Source organism: Filicampus tigris, chromosome 21, assembly GCF_054856515.1.
Source record: "Filicampus tigris isolate MCC_2025a chromosome 21, RoL_Ftig_1.0, whole genome shotgun sequence".
Lineage (NCBI taxonomy): Eukaryota > Metazoa > Chordata > Actinopteri > Syngnathiformes > Syngnathidae > Filicampus > Filicampus tigris.
This window is the reverse complement of record NC_141237.1, coordinates 4,563,413-4,585,923: the sequence shown is the minus strand read 5'-3', so window position 1 is coordinate 4,585,923 and position 22,511 is coordinate 4,563,413. Positions and strand designations below refer to the sequence as shown.

Here is a 22,511-nt window from a genome sequence, read left to right as displayed (position 1 = left end):
TCAAATTCAGAGGATGTCTTTCTGCCTAGCAACGAGTGACCAGGCAAACATGCCTGTGATTTTATGGTTTGTCATTACCTTATTTTTTGATTTTGTTATTTGTTGGTGCGGTCACCTGTGACGTAGAAGTTGATGTCAAGGTGGTCCAGTCCCACAGCGTTGGAGGCCACGCAACGGAAAACACCTGACACCAGAGCCCGGGCCACTGTCACAACACCCACCGTCTAACGGACAACACACACACGGGCGCATTCATTATGCGACTACATTAACATATGTTATCACGCCGGCGTGTCATGTTCCACCTTGGTCTTCCCCTGAAGAACTTCCTGTCTGTGGGTCACACTCAGGATGTGGTTGTGTGTGGACGTAGCGGGGAGCCCTTCGCTCACGGGGATCCACACGGAGGAGGATGTCAGAGCAGCGCACCTTCAGTGAGGAGGAGGACGCTCAGCTGTGTTGACACAATTTGGCAGCTGTACATACATACATAGTATAGACCAGAGCAGTGTTTTTCAAACACTGTGCCGTGGCACACTAGTGTGCTGCGAGATATTGTCAGGTGTGCCGTGGGAAATGATCTAATTTGTATCTAATTTGTGTGCCGGTCTAGCACCTGGCAGTGTAATCATGTAGTTACGACATTGTAGTACTCTTCCATACCAGTAGGTAGCAGCAGCAGCAGCAGCAGGTAGCTAATTGTCTTTGTTTAGAGACAAGCGAATAAGTGATGCATGTTTGTCCAAACAGGCCCATGTTTCACACTGAGTATCAATACGAAACATGATAAAACACTTTTTTCTTTGTGTTGATTTAATTCCTATTCAAGACGTTATAATATAACGTCATTCTTCAATGTTAAAAATGCTTATACAAACAATATAACACTTATATTGTTAAAATAAGCTTTTTTTTTCAGCTGGTGGTGTGCCGTCGAAAGCCCCCTCTTAGCACCCCTCACATCAGGGAGGTGTGCAAAGGCGCGAAGATGCAGCACATTGCCCAATTTGGGCCGCTGTGGCGACTGAAAATAATATAGCTTGTACACATACAATTAGCCGAAGTCTCCTCGACTCAATTTTTTGTATTATAAATATTGAAGCGGGTGGTCGACTGGTTAGCACGTCCGCCTCACAGTTAAGGAGTCGTGGGTTCGATCCCAGCTCCGGCCTCCCTGTGTAGAATTGGCAAGTTCCCCCCATGCCTGCGTGGGTTTTTTTCCGGGTACTCCGGTTTCTTCCCACATTCCAAAAACATGCACAGCAGGTTAATTGAACACTCTAAATTGCTCCTAAGTGTGATTGTTTGTTTGTGTCTGTGTGCCCTGCGATTGGCTGGCAAACGATTCAGCGTGTCCCCCGCCCACTGCCCGAAGACAGCTGCGATAGGCTCCAGCACGCCACGCGACCCTTGTGAGGATAAGCGGTATCGATAATGGATGGATGGATATTGAAGCTTGGGGTTAAAAAATGTCGTCGAGCCCACGTGCTGGTGTCTAGGTCCCATTGAGCAATGAGATCTGCAGCCGTCATTCGGCCCGAAGATCGTGGTCCCGCCTTGGGGGTGGCAGCTCCAGGCAGCCGCCTCGTTTCTACTTGTACCTTCGCACCTGGGTAATGTAATTACGTGTCCTTAATTGAATTTGGATTACAGTACACTAACTAGTCCTCGCAAGTTTTCACCGAATTTTCAACATCGAAGACAAGACAGCGCGACCAGCAGGATCTTCATGGATTTTTGTTGTGTCTGGCAGGCGTCGCAAGCAGCGGAAGAAGGTAAACAAAAGTGGGGCTTTCGAGTCGGGCTATGCTAATGCTAAGCTAAGATAAGTTACGCTAATGAATAGCAACGTCCACCTTTGCTGTCGAGCGTCTCAACCTGTCCAACACCAGATCTATGACACACAAAATGGGTGATCTGGAACTGCAACCAGCGGGAAACAGCTATGTTTGGGACTGTTGCATTTATTAATCACGGAAACCTGGCTACACGCTCGCAATCTCCACGCTTACTTGAGGCGAAATTATGTCGCATAATGCGCAAAGCCACAGACAACAACAACAACAACAACAATTTTATTGCACGCTCTTGTATGTTGTATCTTTGTGGCCATGCCTTTATTCAAAAATATACCCATGTATTCAATGTACATTTATTGATTTGTCACCGCTGAGTAAATGATTGTGATTGATTTATTCTTTGAAGCATTAATATTGAAAATATCTATAAACTGTTACTTTGTAGTTGTTGTAAGGATGTGTGTTGTCGTCAACCACTTCCTGCCATTCTTTACATGACTTATGCCTATGCAATACATTTACAGTCACATTTCTTTTCCTTCATACATGCACGTCACCCATTCATCCATCGTTCACATCCACCCATAAATGTATTGTCATTGTTCATTCATTTTTCAGCCATTGATCTTTCTGCCATCCCTCAATTCATCATCCTTGTTTCCAGTCACCTGTCATCGATGTATCCGTCATTCATTCACTCATTCATTCATTCAACATGTCATGACTCATGTAATTTTCGACACCGCTTGTTCTGTACAGGGTCGTGGGAGGTTGCTGGACCCTATCCCAGCTGACTTCAGGCGAAACGTGGACTACACCCTGAACTGGTCGCCAGCGACAAGCTACACCGTCACCAAGCAGAAATCGATACCATGCTGCCTGTACAGGAAGGCGAGTGTACCACTACACCATTCACTCACATGGTTTCATTCATTTTATTCATCTACTCTCTTTCTATGTATCTCTTTGTCATCCATCAGTCCATCCATCAACTGTATGTATCTGTATTTTAACCCATTAAAGCCTGAAGCCCCTCGTGAGACATCTCTCTAAAATCAACGGTCGTCTTTGGGGCCACCCTTGAAAACCTGACATTTTCGCCACCTACAAAATAGTGTTTTTTTTTTTTCAAAAAAATGGTAAGGGTTTAAAGTAAGGCTTTTTTTTTGTAAAAAAGTGGTAAGGGTATAATAAGGAATTAAAAAAAAAATTGTATAGTAAGGCGTTTTTTGTGAAAAAAAGAACCATGTAGTTAGGCGTTATTTGCCATTGAAGATATATGGCAAATATTCATTTGAAAAAAACGCCTTACTATACCCTTACCACTTTTTTGAAAAAAAAAAAAAAAACCCAAAAAAACCAAAAACACCTTCTATACCATTACCCCTTTTTTTATTTTTTTTTTTAGAAAAAAACGCCTTACTATACATTTACCACTTTTTTCGAAAAAAAAAACGCCTTACTATACCATACCCTTACCACTTTTTTCGAGAAAAACGCCTTACTATACCCTTACCACTTTTTAAAAAAAACGCCTTACTATATATACCCCTACCACTTTTTTGGAAAAAAAACACCTTACTATACCATTACCACTTTTTTAGAAAAAAACGCCTTACTATATACCCTTACCACTTTTTTTTTTAAAAAACGCCTTACTATACCCTTACCACTTTTTTGAAAAAAAAAAACCCGCCTTATTATACACTTACCACTTTTTTGAAAAAAACGTCTTACTATACCCTTACCACTTTTTTGAAAAAAAACCCGCCTTATTATACACATCACTTTTTTTGAAAAAAACGTCTTACTATACCCTTACCACTTTTTTGAAAAAAAAAAAGAAAACGCCTTACTATATATACCATTACCACTTTTTTTGAAAAAAACGCCTTACTATACCCTTACCACTTTTTTGAAAAAAACGTCTTACTATACCCTTACCACTTTTTTGAAAAAAAAACCGCCTTACTATACCATTACCACTTTTTTTAAAAAAAAACGTCTTACTATACCCATACCACTTTTTTGAAAAAAAAAAAAACGCCTTACTATACCATTACCACTTTTTTTTTTTAAAAACGCCTTACTATACCCCTACCACTTTTTGGAAAAAAAACCGCCTTATTATACACTTACCACTTTTTTGGAAAAAAACCCGCCTTATTATACCATTACCACTTTTTTGAAAAAAAAAAAAAAAAAAAAAAACGCCTTACAATACCATTACCACTTTTTTTGAAAAAAAACGCCTTACTATACCCTTACCACTTTTTTCGAAAACAAACAAAAAAAAAAAAAAACGCCTTAGTAAGGGTATACCTACTTGTTTTTCGAAAAAAACGCCTTATTAAACACTTACCATTTAAAAAAAAAAAACGCCTTACTATCCCCTTACCACTTTTTAAAAAAAAAAACAAAACGCCTTACTATACCATTACCACTTTTTTTTTAAAAAAAACGCCTTACTATACCCTTACCACTTTTTTGAAAAAAAAAACGCCTTACTATATACCCTTACCACTTTTTTGAAAAAAACGTCTTACTATACCCTTACCACTTTTTTGAAAAAAAAAACGCCTGACTATACCCTTACCACTTTTTTGAAAAAACAAACAAAAAAAAAACTTCTTAGTAAGGGTATACCACCTCGTTTTTCGAAAAAAACGCTTTATTATACACTTACCATTTTTTTTTGGGAAAAACGCCTTACTATATATACCCTTACCACTTTTTTGAAAAAAAAAACGCCTTACTATACCATTACCACTTTTTTAAAAAAAAAACGCATTACTATACCCTTACCACTTTTTTGAAAAAAAAAAACGCCTTACTATACCATTACCACTTTTTTGAAAAAAAAAACGCCTTACTATACCCTTACCACTTTTTTTTGAAAAAAACGTCTTACTATTTTGAAAAAAAAACGCCTTACTATACCCTTACCACATTTTTCGAAAAAAAAAACAAAACAAAAAAACAAACAAAAAACGCCTTAGTAAGGGTATACCACCTCGTTTTTCGAAAAAAACGCTTTATTATACACTTACCATTTTTTTGAAAAAAACGCCTTACTATACCCTTACCACTTTTTTGAAAAAAAAAACGCCTTACTATACCATTACCACTTTTTTAAAAAAAAAACGCATTACTATACCCTTACCACTTTTTTGAAAAAAAAAACGCCTTACTATACCATTACCACTTTTTTGAAAAAAAAAACGCCTTACTATACCCTTACCACTTTTTTTTGAAAAAAACGTCTTACTATTTTGAAAAAAAAAACGCCTTACTATACCCTTACCACTTTTTTCGAAAAAAAAAAAAAAACCAAACAAACAAACAAAAAACGCCTTAGTAAGGGTATACCACCTCGTTTTTCGAAAAAAAACGCCTTATTATACACTTACCATTTTTTTTGAAAAAAACGCCACCCTTACCACTTTTTTTTTGAAAAAAAACGTCTTACTATACCATTACCACTTTTTTTTGAAAAAAACGTCTTACTATACCCTTACCACTTTTTTGAAAAAAAAACCGCCTTACTATACCCTTACCACTTTTTTGAAAAAAACGCCTTACTATACCTTACCACTTTTTTTTGAAAAAAAACGCCTTACTATACCCTTACCACTTTTTTGAAAAAAAACGCCTTACTATACCCTTACCACTTTTTTCGAAAAAAAAACAAAAACAAAAAAAACTTCTTAGTAAGGGTATACCACCTCGTTTTTCGAAAAAACGCTTTATTATACACTTACCATTTTTTTAAAAAAAAACGCCTTACTATACCCTTACCACTTTTTTGAAAAAAAAAAACGCCTTACTATACCCTTACCACTTTTTTGAAAAAAAAAAACGCCTTACTATACCCTTACCACTTTTTTGAAAAAAAAACCGCCTTACTATACCCTTACCACTTTTTTTTGAAAAAAACGTCTTACTATACCCTTACCACTTTTTCGAAAAAAACGCCTTATTATACATTTACCATTTTTTTTGAAAAAAACGCCTTACTATACCCTTACCACTTTTTTGAAAAAAAACGCCTTACTATACCATTACCACTTTTTTTTGAAAAAAACGTCTTACTATACCCTTACCACTTTTTTGAAAAAAAAACGCCTTACTATACCCTTACCACTTTTTTGAAAAAAAAAAACGCCTTACTATACCCTTACCACTTTTTTGAAAAAAAAAAACGCCTTACTATACCCTTACCACTTTTTTTTGAAAAAAACGTCTTACTATACCCTTACCACTTTTTTTTGAAAAAAAAACGTCTTACTATACCCTTAACACTTTTTTCGAAAAAAAAAAAAAAAAAACCAAACAAAAAAAAAACGCCTTATTATACACTTACCATTTTTTTTGAAAAAAACGCCTTACTATACCCTTACCACTTTTTTGAAAAAAAAACGCCTTACTATACCATTACCACTTTTTTTTTTTAAAAACGCCTTACTATACCCTTACCACTTTTTTGAAAAAAACGCCTTACTATACCCTTACCACTTTTTTGAAAAAAACGCCTTACTATACCTTACCACTTTTTTTTGAAAAAAAACGTCTTACTATACCCTTACCACTTTTTTGAAAAAAAACGCCTTACTATACACTTACCACTTTTTTCGAAAAAAAAAAACAAACAAAAAAAACTTCTTAGTAAGGGTATACCACCTCGTTTTTCGAAAAAACGCTTTATTATACACTTACCGTTTTTTTTAAAAAAAACGCCTTACTATACCCTTACCACTTTTTTGAAAAAAAAGAACGCCTTACTATACCATTACCACTTTTTTTAAAAAAAAACGCATTACTATACCCTTACCACTTTTTTGAAAAAAACGTCTTACTATACCCTTACCACTTTTTTGAAAAAAAAAACGCCTTACTATACCCTTACCACTTTTTTTTGAAAAAAACGTCTTACTATACCCTTACCACTTTTTTGAAAAAAAAAAAACGCCTTACTATACCCTTACCACTTTTTTCGAAAAAAAAAAAAAAAAAAAACAAACAAAAAAAAAACGCCTTAGTAAGGGTATACCACCTCGTTTTTCGAAAAAAACGCCTTATTATACACTTACCATTTTTTTTGAAAAAAACGCCTTACTATACCCTTACCACTTTTTTGAAAAAAACGTCTTACTATACCCTTACCACTTTTTTGAAAAAAAAAAACGCCTTACTATACCCTTACCACTTTTTTGAAAAAAAACCCGCCTTACTATACCCTTACCACTTTTTTTGAAAAAAACGTCTTACTATACCCTTACCACTTTTTTGAAAAAAAAACCGCCTTACTATACCCTTACCACTTTTTTGAAAAAAAAACGCCTTACTATACCCTTACCACTTTTTTTTTAAAAAACGCCTTACTATACCCTTACCACTTTTTTCGAAAAAAAAAAAAAAAAAAACAAACAAAAAAAAACGCCTTAGTAAGGGTATAGCACCTCGTTTTTCGAAAAAAACGCCTTATTATATACACTTACCATTTTTTTTTTAAAAAACGCCTTACTATACCCTTACCACTTTTTTGAAAAAAAACGCCTTACTATACCCTTACCACTTTTTTCGAAAAAAAAAAAAAAAAAACCAAACAAAAAAAAAACGCCTTAGTAAGGGTATACCACCTCGTTTTTCGAAAAAAACGCCTTACTATACCCTTACCACTTTTTTGAAAAAAAAACGCCTTACTATACCCTTACCACTTTTTTGAAAAAAAACGCCTTACTATACCCTTACCACTTTTTTCGAAAAAAAAAAAAAAAAAACCAAACAAAAAAAAAACGCCTTAGTAAGGGTATACCACCTCGTTTTTCGAAAAAAACGCCTTATTATACATTTACCATTTTTTTTGAAAAAAACGCCTTACTATACCCTTACCACTTTTTTGAAAAAAAACGCCTTACTATACCATTACCACTTTTTTTTGAAAAAAACGTCTTACTATACCCTTACCACTTTTTTGAAAAAAAAAACGCCTTACTATACCCTTACCACTTTTTTGAAAAAAAAAAACGCCTTACTATACCCTTACCACTTTTTTGAAAAAAAAAACGCCTTACTATACCCTTACCACTTTTTTTTGAAAAAAACGTCTTACTATACCCTTACCACTTTTTAGAAAAAAAACGCCTTACTATACCCTTACCACTTTTTTTTTTTAAAAACGTCTTACTATACCCTTACCACTTTTTTGAAAAAAAAAAACGCCTTACTATACCCTTACCACTTTTTTGAAAAAAACGCCTTACTATACCTTACCACTTTTTTTTGAAAAAAAATGTCTTACTATACCCTTACCACTTTTTTGAAAAAAAAACGCCTTACTATACCCTTACCACTTTTTTGAAAAAAAAACGCCTTACTATACCCTTACCACTTTTTTGAAAAAAAACGCCTTACTATACCCTTACCACTTTTTTCGAAAAAAAAAACAAAAAAAAAAACTTCTTAGTAAGGATATACCACCTCGTTTTTCGAAAAAACGCTTTATTATACACTTACCGTTTTTTTTAAAAAAAACGCCTTACTATACCCTTACCACTTTTTTGAAAAAAAAAACGCCTTACTATACCATTACCACTTTTTTTTGAAAAAAAACGCCTTACTATACCCTTACCACTTTTTTGAAAAAAACGTCTTACTATACCCTTACCACTTTTTTGAAAAAAAAAAACGCCTTACTATACCCTTACCACTTTTTTGAAAAAAACGCCTTACTATACCTTACCACTTTTTTTTGAAAAAAAACGTCTTACTATACCCTTACCACTTTTTTGAAAAAAAAAACGCCTTACTATACCCTTACCACTTTTTTGAAAAAAAAAACGCCTTACTATACCCTTACCACTTTTTTGAAAAAAAACCCGCCTTACTATATACCCTTACCACTTTTTTTGAAAAAAACGTCTTACTATACCCTTACCACTTTTTTGAAAAAAAAACCGCCTTACTATACCCTTACCACTTTTTTGAAAAAAAAACGCCTTACTATACCCTTACCACTTTTTTGAAAAAAAACGCCTTACTATACCCTTACCACTTTTTTCGAAAAAAAAAAAAAAAAACAAACAAAAAAAAACGCCTTAGTAAGGGTATACCACCTCGTTTTTCGAAAAAAACGCCTTATTATACACTTACCATTTTTTTTTAAAAAAACGCCTTACTATACCCTTACCACTTTTTTGAAAAAAAACGCCTTACTATACCATTACCACTTTTTTTTTAAAAAAACGTCTTACTATACCCTTACCACTTTTTTGAAAAAAAAACGCCTTACTATACCCTTACCACTTTTTTGAAAAAAAAAACGCCTTACCACTTTTTTGAAAAAAAAAACGCCTTACTATACCCTTACCACTTTTTTTTGAAAAAAACGTCTTACTATACCCTTACCACTTTTTTGAAAAAAAAAACCGCCTTACTATACCCTTACCACTTTTTTGAAAAAAAAACGCCTTACTATACCCTTACCACTTTTTTGAAAAAAAACGTCTTACTATACCCTTACCACTTTTTTGAAAAAAAAAAACGCCTTACTATACCCTTACCACTTTTTTTTGAAAAAAACGTCTTACTATACCCTTACCACTTTTTAGAAAAAAAACGCCTTACTATACCCTTACCACTTTTTTTTTTTAAAAACGTCTTACTATACCCTTACCACTTTTTTGAAAAAAAAAAACGCCTTACTATACCCTTACCACTTTTTTGAAAAAAACGCCTTACTATACCTTACCACTTTTTTTTGAAAAAAAATGTCTTACTATACCCTTACCACTTTTTTGAAAAAAAAACGCCTTACTATACCCTTACCACTTTTTTGAAAAAAAAACGCCTTACTATACCCTTACCACTTTTTTGAAAAAAAAAACGCCTTACCACTTTTTTGAAAAAAAAAAACGCCTTACTATACCCTTACCACTTTTTTTTGAAAAAAACGTCTTACTATACCCTTACCACTTTTTTGAAAAAAAAAACCGCCTTACTATACCCTTACCACTTTTTTGAAAAAAAAACGCCTTACTATACCCTTACCACTTTTTTGAAAAAAAAACGCCTTACTATACCCTTACCACTTTTTTCGAAAAAAAAAAAAAAAAAAACAAACAAAAAAAACGCCTTAGTAAGGGTATACCACCTCGTTTTTCGAAAAAAACGCCTTATTATACACTTACCATTTTTTTTGAAAAAAACGCCTTACTATACCCTTACCACTTTTTTGAAAAAAAACGCCTTACTATACCATTACCACTTTTTTTTGAAAAAAACGTCTTACTATACCCTTACCACTTTTTTGAAAAAAAAAACGCCTTACCACTTTTTTGAAAAAAAAAACGCCTTACTATACCCTTACCACTTTTTTTTGAAAAAAACGTCTTACTATACCCTTACCACTTTTTTTTAAAAAAACGCCTTACTATACCCTTACCACTTTTTTCGAAAAAAAAAAAAAAAAAACAAACAAAAAAAAACGCCTTAGTAAGGGTATAGCACCTCGTTTTTCGAAAAAAACGCCTTATTATATACACTTACCATTTTTTTTTTAAAAAACGCCTTACTATACCCTTACCACTTTTTTGAAAAAAAACGCCTTACTATACCCTTACCACTTTTTTCGAAAAAAAAAAAAAAAAAAACCAAACAAAAAAAAAACGCCTTAGTAAGGGTATACCACCTCGTTTTTCGAAAAAAACGCCTTACTATACCCTTACCACTTTTTTGAAAAAAAAACGCCTTACTATACCCTTACCACTTTTTTGAAAAAAAACGCCTTACTATACCGTTACCACTTTTTTCGAAAAAAAAAAAAAAAAAACCAAACAAAAAAAAACCGCCTTAGTAAGGGTATACCACCTCGTTTTTCGAAAAAAAACGCCTTATTATACATTTACCATTTTTTTTGAAAAAAACGCCTTACTATACCCTTACCACTTTTTTGAAAAAAAACGCCTTACTATACCATTACCACTTTTTTTTGAAAAAAACGTCTTACTATACCCTTACCACTTTTTTGAAAAAAAAACGCCTTACTATACCCTTACCACTTTTTTGAAAAAAAAAAACGCCTTACTATACCCTTACCACTTTTTTGAAAAAAAAAAACGCCTTACTATACCCTTACCACTTTTTTTTGAAAAAAACGTCTTACTATACCCTTACCACTTTTTAGAAAAAAAACGCCTTACTATACCCTTACCACTTTTTTTTTTTAAAAACGTCTTACTATACCCTTACCACTTTTTTGAAAAAAAAAAACGCCTTACTATACCCTTACCACTTTTTTGAAAAAAACGCCTTACTATACCTTACCACTTTTTTTTGAAAAAAAATGTCTTACTATACCCTTACCACTTTTTTGAAAAAAAAACGCCTTACTATACCCTTACCACTTTTTTGAAAAAAAAACGCCTTACTATACCCTTACCACTTTTTTGAAAAAAAAAACGCCTTACCACTTTTTTGAAAAAAAAAACGCCTTACTATACCCTTACCACTTTTTTTTGAAAAAAACGTCTTACTATACCCTTACCACTTTTTTGAAAAAAAAAACCGCCTTACTATACCCTTACCACTTTTTTGAAAAAAAAACGCCTTACTATACCCTTACCACTTTTTTGAAAAAAAACGCCTTACTATACCCTTACCACTTTTTTCGAAAAAAAAAAAAAAAAAACAAACAAAAAAAACGCCTTAGTAAGGGTATACCACCTCGTTTTTCGAAAAAAACGCCTTATTATACACTTACCATTTTTTTTGAAAAAAAACGCCTTACTATACCCTTACCACTTTTTTGAAAAAAAACGCCTTACTATACCATTACCACTTTTTTTTGAAAAAAACGTCTTACTATACCCTTACCACTTTTTTGAAAAAAAAAACGCCTTACCACTTTTTTGAAAAAAAAAACGCCTTACTATACCCTTACCACTTTTTTTTGAAAAAAACGTCTTACTATACCCTTACCACTTTTTTTTAAAAAAACGCCTTACTATACCCTTACCACTTTTTTCGAAAAAAAAAAAAAAAAAAACAAACAAAAAAAAACGCCTTAGTAAGGGTATAGCACCTCGTTTTTCGAAAAAAACGCCTTATTATATACACTTACCATTTTTTTTTTAAAAAACGCCTTACTATACCCTTACCACTTTTTTGAAAAAAAACGCCTTACTATACCCTTACCACTTTTTTCGAAAAAAAAAAAAAAAAAACCAAAAAAAAAAAACGCCTTAGTAAGGGTATACCACCTCGTTTTTCGAAAAAAACGCCTTACTATACCCTTACCACTTTTTTGAAAAAAAAACGCCTTACTATACCCTTACCACTTTTTTGAAAAAAAACGCCTTACTATACCCTTACCACTTTTTTCGAAAAAAAAAAAAAAAAACCAAACAAAAAAAAACCGCCTTAGTAAGGGTATACCACCTCGTTTTTCGAAAAAAACGCCTTATTATACATTTACCATTTTTTTTGAAAAAAACGCCTTACTATACCCTTACCACTTTTTTGAAAAAAAACGCCTTACTATACCATTACCACTTTTTTTTGAAAAAAACGTCTTACTATACCCTTACCACTTTTTTGAAAAAAAAACGCCTTACTATACCCTTACCACTTTTTTGAAAAAAAAAAACGCCTTACTATACCCTTACCACTTTTTTGAAAAAAAAAAAACGCCTTACTATACCCTTACCACTTTTTTTTGAAAAAAACGTCTTACTATACCCTTACCACTTTTTAGAAAAAAAACGCCTTACTATACCCTTACCACTTTTTTTTTTTAAAAACGTCTTACTATACCCTTACCACTTTTTTGAAAAAAAAAAACGCCTTACTATACCCTTACCACTTTTTTGAAAAAAACGCCTTACTATACCTTACCACTTTTTTTTGAAAAAAAATGTCTTACTATACCCTTACCACTTTTTTGAAAAAAAAACGCCTTACTATACCCTTACCACTTTTTTGAAAAAAAAACGCCTTACTATACCCTTACCACTTTTTTGAAAAAAAACGCCTTACTATACCCTTACCACTTTTTTCGAAAAAAAAAACAAAAAAAAAAACTTCTTAGTAAGGATATACCACCTCGTTTTTCGAAAAAACGCTTTATTATACACTTACCGTTTTTTTTAAAAAAAACGCCTTACTATACCCTTACCACTTTTTTGAAAAAAAAAACGCCTTACTATACCATTACCACTTTTTTTTGAAGAAAAACGCCTTACTATACCCTTACCACTTTTTTGAAAAAAACGTCTTACTATACCCTTACCACTTTTTTGAAAAAAAAAAACGCCTTACTATACCCTTACCACTTTTTTGAAAAAAACGCCTTACTATACCTTACCACTTTTTTTTGAAAAAAAACGTCTTACTATACCCTTACCACTTTTTTGAAAAAAAAAAACGCCTTACTATACCCTTACCACTTTTTTGAAAAAAAAACCGCCTTACTATACCCTTACCACTTTTTTGAAAAAAAACCCGCCTTACTATACCCTTACCACTTTTTTTGAAAAAAACGTCTTACTATACCCTTACCACTTTTTTGAAAAAAAAACCGCCTTACTATACCCTTACCACTTTTTTGAAAAAAAAACGCCTTACTATACCCTTACCACTTTTTTGAAAAAAAACGCCTTACTATACCCTTACCACTTTTTTCGAAAAAAAAAAAAAAAAACAAACAAAAAAAACGCCTTAGTAAGGGTATACCACCTCGTTTTTCGAAAAAAACGCCTTATTATACACTTACCATTTTTTTTGAAAAAAACGCCTTACTATACCCTTACCACTTTTTTGAAAAAAAACGCCTTACTATACCATTACCACTTTTTTTTGAAAAAAACGTCTTACTATACCCTTACCACTTTTTTGAAAAAAAACGCCTTACTATACCCTTACCACTTTTTTGAAAAAAAAACGCCTTACTATACCCTTACCACTTTTTTGAAAAAAAAAACGCCTTACCACTTTTTTGAAAAAAAAAAACGCCTTACTATACCCTTACCACTTTTTTTTGAAAAAAACGTCTTACTATACCCTTACCACTTTTTTGAAAAAAAAAAACGCCTTACTATACCCTTACCACTTTTTTGAAAAAAAAACGCCTTACTATACCCTTACCACTTTTTTGAAAAAAAACGCCTTACTATACCCTTACCACTTTTTTCGAAAAAAAAAAAAAAAAAACAAACAAAAAAAACGCCTTAGTAAGGGTATACCACCTCGTTTTTCGAAAAAAACGCCTTATTATACACTTACCATTTTTTTTGAAAAAAACGCCTTACTATACCCTTACCACTTTTTTGAAAAAAAACGCCTTACTATACCATTACCACTTTTTTTTGAAAAAAACGTCTTACTATACCCTTACCACTTTTTTGAAAAAAAAACGCCTTACTATACCCTTACCACTTTTTTGAAAAAAAAAACGCCTTACTATACCCTTACCACTTTTTTGAAAAAAAAAACGCCTTACTATACCCTTACCACTTTTTTTTGAAAAAAACGTCTTACTATACCCTTACCACTTTTTTGAAAAAAAAAACGCCTTACTATACCCTTACCACTTTTTTGAAAAAAAACGCCTTACTATACCCTTACCACTTTTTTCGAAAAAAAAAAAAAAAAAACAAACAAAAAAAAAACGCCTTAGTAAGGGTATACCACCTCGTTTTTCGAAAAAAACGCCTTATTATACACTTACCATTTTTTTTGAAAAAAACGCCTTACTATACCCTTACCACTTTTTTGAAAAAAAACGCCTTACTATACCATTACCACTTTTTTTTTAAAAAAACGTCTTACTATACCCTTACCACTTTTTTGAAAAAAAAACGCCTTACTATACCCTTACCACTTTTTTGAAAAAAAAACGCCTTACTATACCCTTACCACTTTTTTGAAAAAAAAAACGCCTTACTATACCCTTACCACTTTTTTTTGAAAAAAACGTCTTACTATACCCTTACCACTTTTTTTTGAAAAAAAACGTCTTACTATACCCTTAACACTTTTTTCGAAAAAAAAAAAAAAAAAAACCAAACAAAAAAAAAACGCCTTAGTAAGGGTATACCACCTCGTTTTTTGAAAAAACGCCTTATTATACACTTACCATTTTTTTTGAAAAAAACGCCTTACTATACCCTTACCACTTTTTTGAAAAAAAAACGCCTTACTATACCATTACCACTTTTTTTTTTTAAAAACGTCTTACTATACCCTTACCACTTTTTTGAAAAAAAACGCCTTACTATACCCTTACCACTTTTTTTAAAAAAACGCCTTACTATACTTTACCACTTTTTTTTTAAAAAAAACGTCTTACTATACCCTTACCACTTTTTTGAAAAAAAACGCCTTACTATACCCTTACCACTTTTTTGAAAAAAAACGCCTTACTATACCCTTACCACTTTTTTCGAAAAAAAAAAACAAACAAAAAAAACTTCTTAGTAAGGGTATACCACCTCGTTTTTCGAAAAAACGCTTTATTATACACTTACCGTTTTTTTAAAAAAAAACGCCTTACTATACCCTTACCACTTTTTTGAAAAAAAAGAACGCCTTACTATACCATTACCACTTTTTAAAAAAAAAAACGCATTACTATACCCTTACCACTTTTTTGAAAAAAAAAACGCCTTACTATACCATTACCACTTTTTTTTTTAAAAAAAACGCCTTACTATACCCTTACCACTTTTTTGAAAAAAACGTCTTACTATACCCTTACCACTTTTTTGAAAAAAAAAACGCCTTACTATACCCTGACCACTTTTTTTTGAAAAAAACGTCTTACTATACCCTTACCACTTTTTTGAAAAAAAAAAAACGCCTTACTATACCCTTACCACTTTTTTCGAAAAAAAAAAAAAAAAAACCAAACAAAAAAAAAAACGCCTTAGTAAGGGTATACCACCTCGTTTTTCGAAAAAAACGCCTTATTATACACTTACCATTTTTTTTTAAAAAAAACGCCTTACTATACCCTTACCACTTTTTTTTGAAAAAAACGTCTTACTATACCCTTACCACTTTTTTGAAAAAAAAAACGCCTTACTATACCCTTACCACTTTTTTGAAAAAAACGCCTTACTATACCCTTACCACTTTTTTGAAAAAAAAACGCCTTACTATACCATTACCACTTTTTTTTTTAAAAAACGCATTACTATACCCTTACCACTTTTTTGAAAAAAAAACGCCTTACTATACCATTACCACTTTTTTTTAAAAAAAAACGCCTTACTATACCCTTACCACTTTTTTGAAAAAAAAAACGCCTTACTATACCATTACCACTTTTTTTTTTAAAAAACGTCTTACCCTTACCACTTTTTTGAAAAAAAAAACGCCTTACTATACCCTTACCACTTTTTTTTGAAAAAAACGTCTTACTATACCCTTACCACTTTTTTGAAAAAAAAAACGCCTTACTATACCATTACCACTTTTTTTTGAAAAAAAACGCCTTACTATACCCTTACCACTTTTTTGAAAAAAACGCCTTACTATACCCTTACCACTTTTTTGAAAAAAAAAACGCCTTACTATACCCTTACCACTTTTTTTTGAAAAAAACGTCTTACTATACCCTTACCACTTTTTTGAAAAAAAAAAACGCCTCACTATACCATTACCACTTTTTTTTAAAAAAACGTCTTACTATACCCTTACCACTTTTTTGAAAAAAAAAAACGCCTTACTATACCCTTACCACTTTTTTGAAAAAAAAAAACGCCTTACTATACCATTACCACTTTTTTTTTTAAAAACGCCTTACTATACCCTTACCACTTTTTTGAAAAAAAAAACGCCTTATTATACACTTACCACTTTTTTGGAAAAAAACGCCTTACTATACCATTACCACTTTTTTTTTTTAAAAACGCCTTACTATACCATTACCACTTTTTTGAAAAAAAAACGCCTTATTATACCCTTACCACTTTTTTGAAAAAAAAACGTCTTACTATACCCTTACCACTTTTTTGAAAAAAAAACGCCTTACTATACCATTACCACTTTTTTGAAAAAAAAAAACGCCTTACTATACCATTACCACTTTTTTTGAAAAAAACGCCTTACTATATCCTTACCACTTTTTTTCGAAAAAAAAAACAAAAAACGCCTTACTATACCATTACCACTTTTTCTGAAAAAAAAAAGCCTTATTATACACTTACCACTTTTTTTGAAAAACAACGCCTATCCACTTTTTTCGAAAAAAACCCCCACCTTACTAAACCCTTACCACTTTTTGGGAAAAAAACGCCTTACTATACCCTTACCTCCTTTTTCGGAAAAAAACCCCGCCTTGGGTAAGGATATACCAACTTTTTTTTTCGAAAAAAAGGTAAGGGTATACCCTTACCACGTTTCTTGAAAAATACGCCTTACTATACATCATCGTCTCTTTTCACTAAAAACGCCTAACTAATAAACATGTTCGATTTTTTTCATGGTATAGTATGGTGTTCTTTTTTTAAAAAAAAAAACAACCGCGTATAGTAAGGCGTTTTTTGGGGAAAAAAGACAACGGTGTATAGAAAAACATTTTTTGTGAAAAAAAAACAAACAAAAAAAAACAAACGACAGTGTATAGAAAGCTGTCTTTTCCCCTGATTACTCTTCCTCTTGTAGTGTACATTGTGTGCGTCCCACCCTGTGCGTGACACACACACACCCACACACACACACACACACTCCAGTACGCTTGCTCCAAATGGAAATAGAAGTTGTGAGATGCGGCAATGAAGCTTTGTTAGTCACACATAGAGACGAGTGGACGCACAACCAGAGCCGGGCATTCCGTCTATGTGACGGACCGGCCCGTCTATCCGTCATTGACATTGAAGTGAAAGTTAGTCGGACAATAAACGGATGGCCGTTTAAAATTAGAGGCGGATTTTAGTCGAATGCCCAGCTCTGCGCACCGCAATCACTCCGCAGCCACTCACTCAGTGTGCGTGTTCACTAACTGCCTCTAACTTTTCCTGTCTACAGCCCAAAAGAACCACGTAGACATTTAAAACAACAATGCACATACAAGCAAAGTTTAATTCAATTCAACAACAACAACAACAACTGATACAATTGCAAAACAAATGTATTAACAGAGTCATACAAACATTGTCATTTTTGGTGTAAGTTAGTCGTATAAAATTATTAAATATTAGCTTCATATATTACTCATAGAACATCTTTAATACAGTGGGCGGATCACATTGGGAGACGCGCACGCAAACATGCACGTACAAACGCTCACACACACGCGACACTTGCATGTCAAGTGTACGAAGGGCAATTGGGGCCACACGAGGGCAACAAAAGAGCTAAAGTGGCACTATTACAAATGAAAAATATTTCATATACGTACGCGTATACACATATGTATGCTTATACGTATATACGTACGTGTATGCATATATATATGTCAATATCTATATGTACATACACATATATACTTATAAATATATACATACTGTACATTCATATATACATATTTCTTTCTGTAAAATTCAGACTTTTCTCTAAAAAAAAATGAGTGTGGCCCTGATCGTCCTTCATACAAATTACTCATTGCTGTTTCCAACACACAGACAACTGGGGCTGTTACAATAGCGACATCGTTGACACTCTCTCGGCAGACTTCCTACATGGTAGGTGTCAGTTTTTTTTATTTGATTTTTTTTTCAACAGAGAACTGTAAAACTTTGCTCTTCTCTTATTTGGATTTCTTGCTGGAGGATAAAAAAAAAAAAACAACAACAACAAACAGTAAAAACTCACAGCTTTTGTGGATGTGTGTGTGTGTGTGTGGGGGGGAGGGGCAGGGTGTCAGGTCAGGACTCTGGGTGGGGACGGGGGGGGGGGGCACGCACCCGCGATAGTACCACTCTAGGACACAAAAAAAAATAAAAAAAAAACAAGCAAAGCAGCTCTGATAGAGTTGGCTAGTGGATAGCATGGGGGAAATAAATACTGAAGCAGTTGTCATTATATATATATATATATATATATATATGTGTAATTTTTGTATCAGGTCACTTTTGCGCACTGGGGGCTCCACTGCTCAGCAGTGTTGCAAGTCCAGCTCAACAAGGGGCAGGCAGGAGGAGGAGGAAGACTAACTTGGAAAAAGATCGGAATATTCCGCTTTCGTGGGGAATTTCGGGGTGAAGCTAAATTGCACTGTAACCCCGACACGTGAGCCAAACTTGGCCCTGTCGAAACGTTGGAACGCCAAACCTCTACGTTAAGAGTTAGCTCGTCTATGGCGTTTCACATGACATGTTAGCATTCAGCTAGCAGACTTTTAGGTTTATGTGAACGTTTTGGTGTTTATATATATATATATATATAAATGAATCATTCTTGTTTGTTTTTTATGTCACTTTAGAGCACGCCTCAACCGGGATGGACGGATAAACGAAGCTCGAAGCAAGCGCGCTTGGCGAAAAAGGAATTCTTTAAAGGTGTGTTTTAAAGAAGAAATCCACCAAAACATTTTTTTTTTTTTTATCAAGAATATGTTCCCAGGAGGCCCACTAGTTGAAACACGGCATTCTCATTACTATTGTGGTTGTGGAATATGAATTAAGCTGCCAAATGCAACCGTTTTTAGCCATCCTCGGGGGCGGCCATTTTGTCACTTCCGACCAATCGTGGCTCAGCTTCAGAAAACAGGTCAGCCGCGATTGGTCATTGTGAGCAGTTGTGATGTCATTTTCAGTCGCCGGAGATGACAAAATGGCCGCCACCCCCCCCCCCCCCCCCCAGAGACGGCTAAAAACAAGTGGATTAAACTCTTATTCCACAAACGCAATGTTGATCAGAATGACTTGTTTCAACTGGCGGGCTTGCATAGAACAGATTCTTGAAAAAAATATCTTTGGGTTGATTTCCCCCCTTTACGTATGTCGACCATGTGCTGGGTATTAAAAAAAAAAAAAAGTCTTTAAATGATCTTTTTCCATTTCTATTTTGTTCAATTGGCATTCATTATAATTGCAACCAAAAAAAAAACAAATTAAGTGGGTAACGTATGAGACACCTGTTTGCCATTCAAAAACTTTTACGATTAAATTAAGTTGACCTGGAAAGGTTCTCGAGCATTTTAGGTTCATCCCGAAATTCCACCTTCGAGTCTAATAAATAGCCATCGTTTTTTCACTTTAAGTAGCTTATGTGTGTGTGTGTGTGTGCGCACTGGTGATGGGGGGCCAGGAGAAGAGTTGTGGTGGTGGTGGCGTGTGAGGGGGAGGGGGAGGGGGGGTGCGTCTCAAGAATAGATCAAGTCTTTCGGAAGCAGCCCTGTGCCACGTTTGAAGACGAAGGGGACAATCACGCTGCTGGGAAGCGTCTCGCGTCGGGAGAGGAAGCCAAACAACGAGAGGAAAAGCGCTCTGATTTTCGCACAGGAAGCCCAACGCGCCTCCTGCCCGGGCCAGATAAGAAGCGCTGCAATTCCCATGGCCGGAGCGGCGGACCCCGCTACGAGCGGGGACCCCGGCCCCAAAGAGAGAAGCTCCCGGGCCCGGCCCGGCCCCTTTCGCCCGCCGGGCCTCCTCCGGCTCGGCGTCAAGCGTGCGCTGCAGCCGGGCTGAGAAGAACAAGTGAGGGCCCAGTCAGGATCCGGCACGCAAGCACAAGGAAAAAAAAAAAAAAAAAAAAAAAAACACAGGCAAGACATTTACAGACGCTGCACAATAGTGACACGCCCGCGTGGGGTGGGGGGGTCACTATTTGGCAACTGTCTTTCTGAAAAGTTAGCACGAGAAACGCCTCATCCCAAAAAAAAGTTCAAAATAACGTCAGATTAATCTTTGATGTGTGGGCTCACTATTTGGCGAGACCCGACAGAGTTTCTGCAAAGGTACAATTATAAAAATGTTTGTGGAAAAAGTTCATAACTTTGAAAAAAAGCTGTAGTGATTTGCAAGGGTGGGCTTTACTATTTGGCTAAATACTTTCATTTCTTTATTTACTAATGTCACAAAGGACCAAGTGTGGGCTCACCATTTTGCAAGCCCCTACAAGTGTTTCTGTATTACAAAATTAAAAACGTATTGCGGGCTCACTATTTGCAATGATCTGCGACACTATCCAAGTGAATAATAAGAACGCCTTTATAAGCATATCTTTTAAACGTAGTCGCACTTCCTGTTTCAATTTACTCATCAGGCGAAAAAAAAAACGTCCACCAGCTTGATGCTAACTCACAATGCAAAGGGCCATAGACAGGCTAACGAAAAACTAGCATGGGCCTTGCGGTCGTTAATAGCCCTTCCTGCGACGGGTATTGGAGCACAAAAGGCGGGGCAACACATGCGGGCAGACAATATAACAAACAAATAGGCACCGCGGGGTATGATATGAAAAATTAACTGCCTGCAAGTCGACGCTTCTGGAACTCCCCGACGGAGGCGTTCGCGGGAAAAAAAAAAAAAAAAAAGAAGGGGAGCGGCGGGTCAAAGTTTGAGTACGTCGATGATGTCACGGGCGCCCCCGCTCTCAGGTAACACTTAACCTCTGCGGCGCGCTCGCGAGCGACACAATACGTCTTTGACCCCGGAGAAACCACTCTGTCTGTTCTTGCCAAGTGTGTGTGTGTGTCAGATATAAGAAAAAGCATCGGAGGATGTGGTGTGCAATCACAATAATAAACAGGCCTCTCACCCTGCGTCCTGCGCAGGAAATTCATTAAATCATCGACGTTTGATTTGGACGGCAACAAATGGTGCCTGGGAGCACGGAACTGCCCTCGATTCGAGCGTGCGTGCGTGCGCGCGCGCTCGTTTCCCTCTCTTTCCTTTCAAGTCTCACATGTGCTGTGTGTCTGTGAATGCACCATGCACACAAAAACATGCACGCTTTGCGTTAAACGTGGATGGCGGGAGGGGGGGGGGGTGGGGGCGTAGAGACAGAAAGAGGGAGAGAAAAAGTTGCACGCGCACACACGCATGGAAATTTTGACACATTCGCACACATGAAAGGCGCTCAAAGGCATCTGTTCTGGTTACAAGAAGGAAACGGTGTCTGGACACATGCTGAAATAGACAAAACATGTCTTGTTTACACAATCACACAATGCACGCACACACACGCAGCAGCAGCAGCAGCAGAGGGGATCACTTTTGTTTTTACTGCGACCTTACAGCATCGTGTGTGTGAAGATGTGGCTAACCCGTGAAAAGTGGACAAACGTGCTCTCCATGTCTCACACACGCGCGCAAAATCTTCGACATTCAACGAAATCCAAGTCAAAAATCCACCTTAAAAGTGACAATGTCAGGAAAAGGAAGCACTGTAAAAGTCACAAAATCATTGAGGGGGGGGGGGGGGGTAACGCCTTAAAAATCAGTTTACTTTAAAATTTACTTTAAAAGTGAAAAAGTCAAATTGAGATTGAAAAAAAAAAAAAAAAGTCTGTCAATTTAAGTCCAAACGGGGGACAAAATGGCGTCGGTGTGACGATAACCATAGAACAGTGTTTCTCAACCTTTATTGAGCCAAGGCACATATTTCACATTGGGGAAAAAAAAATGTCATGGCACACCACTTAGCAAAACGATACCTTTTGTCATCTAGTGGAAGGAAATGTGATCGTTTTGCCTGTTACTATGTGTGGTTGGCATAAAGAAATAATTTAATTGATTACATTTTTTTTGGGGGGGGGGGGGGGGTCAA

General features: G+C 35.1%; 1 protein-coding gene and 1 long non-coding RNA gene across 4 annotated transcripts in view; one reads left to right on the top strand and one right to left on the bottom strand.

The window, feature by feature from the left end:
- Window positions 1-22,511, bottom strand: part of flt1 (fms related receptor tyrosine kinase 1) — a 40,207-nt gene that overhangs the window by 7,243 nt on the left and 10,453 nt on the right. For all 3 annotated transcript variants that reach the window (XM_086020166.1, XM_086020167.1, XM_086020168.1), the window contains exons 11-12: window positions 306-429; window positions 116-224 (exon numbers count right to left, since the gene is read on the bottom strand). In XM_086020166.1, coding sequence (XP_085876292.1) covers window positions 116-224; window positions 306-429 — 233 coding nt within the window. The remainder of the gene's footprint in view (window positions 1-115; window positions 225-305; window positions 430-22,511) is intronic.
- LOC147127270 (uncharacterized) lies at window positions 1,046-20,525 on the top strand. Its single transcript, XR_015084134.1, has 5 exons — window positions 1,046-1,775; window positions 2,559-2,690; window positions 18,422-18,481; window positions 19,222-19,297; window positions 20,243-20,525. It is a non-coding gene; the product is annotated as an uncharacterized LOC147127270 (long non-coding RNA).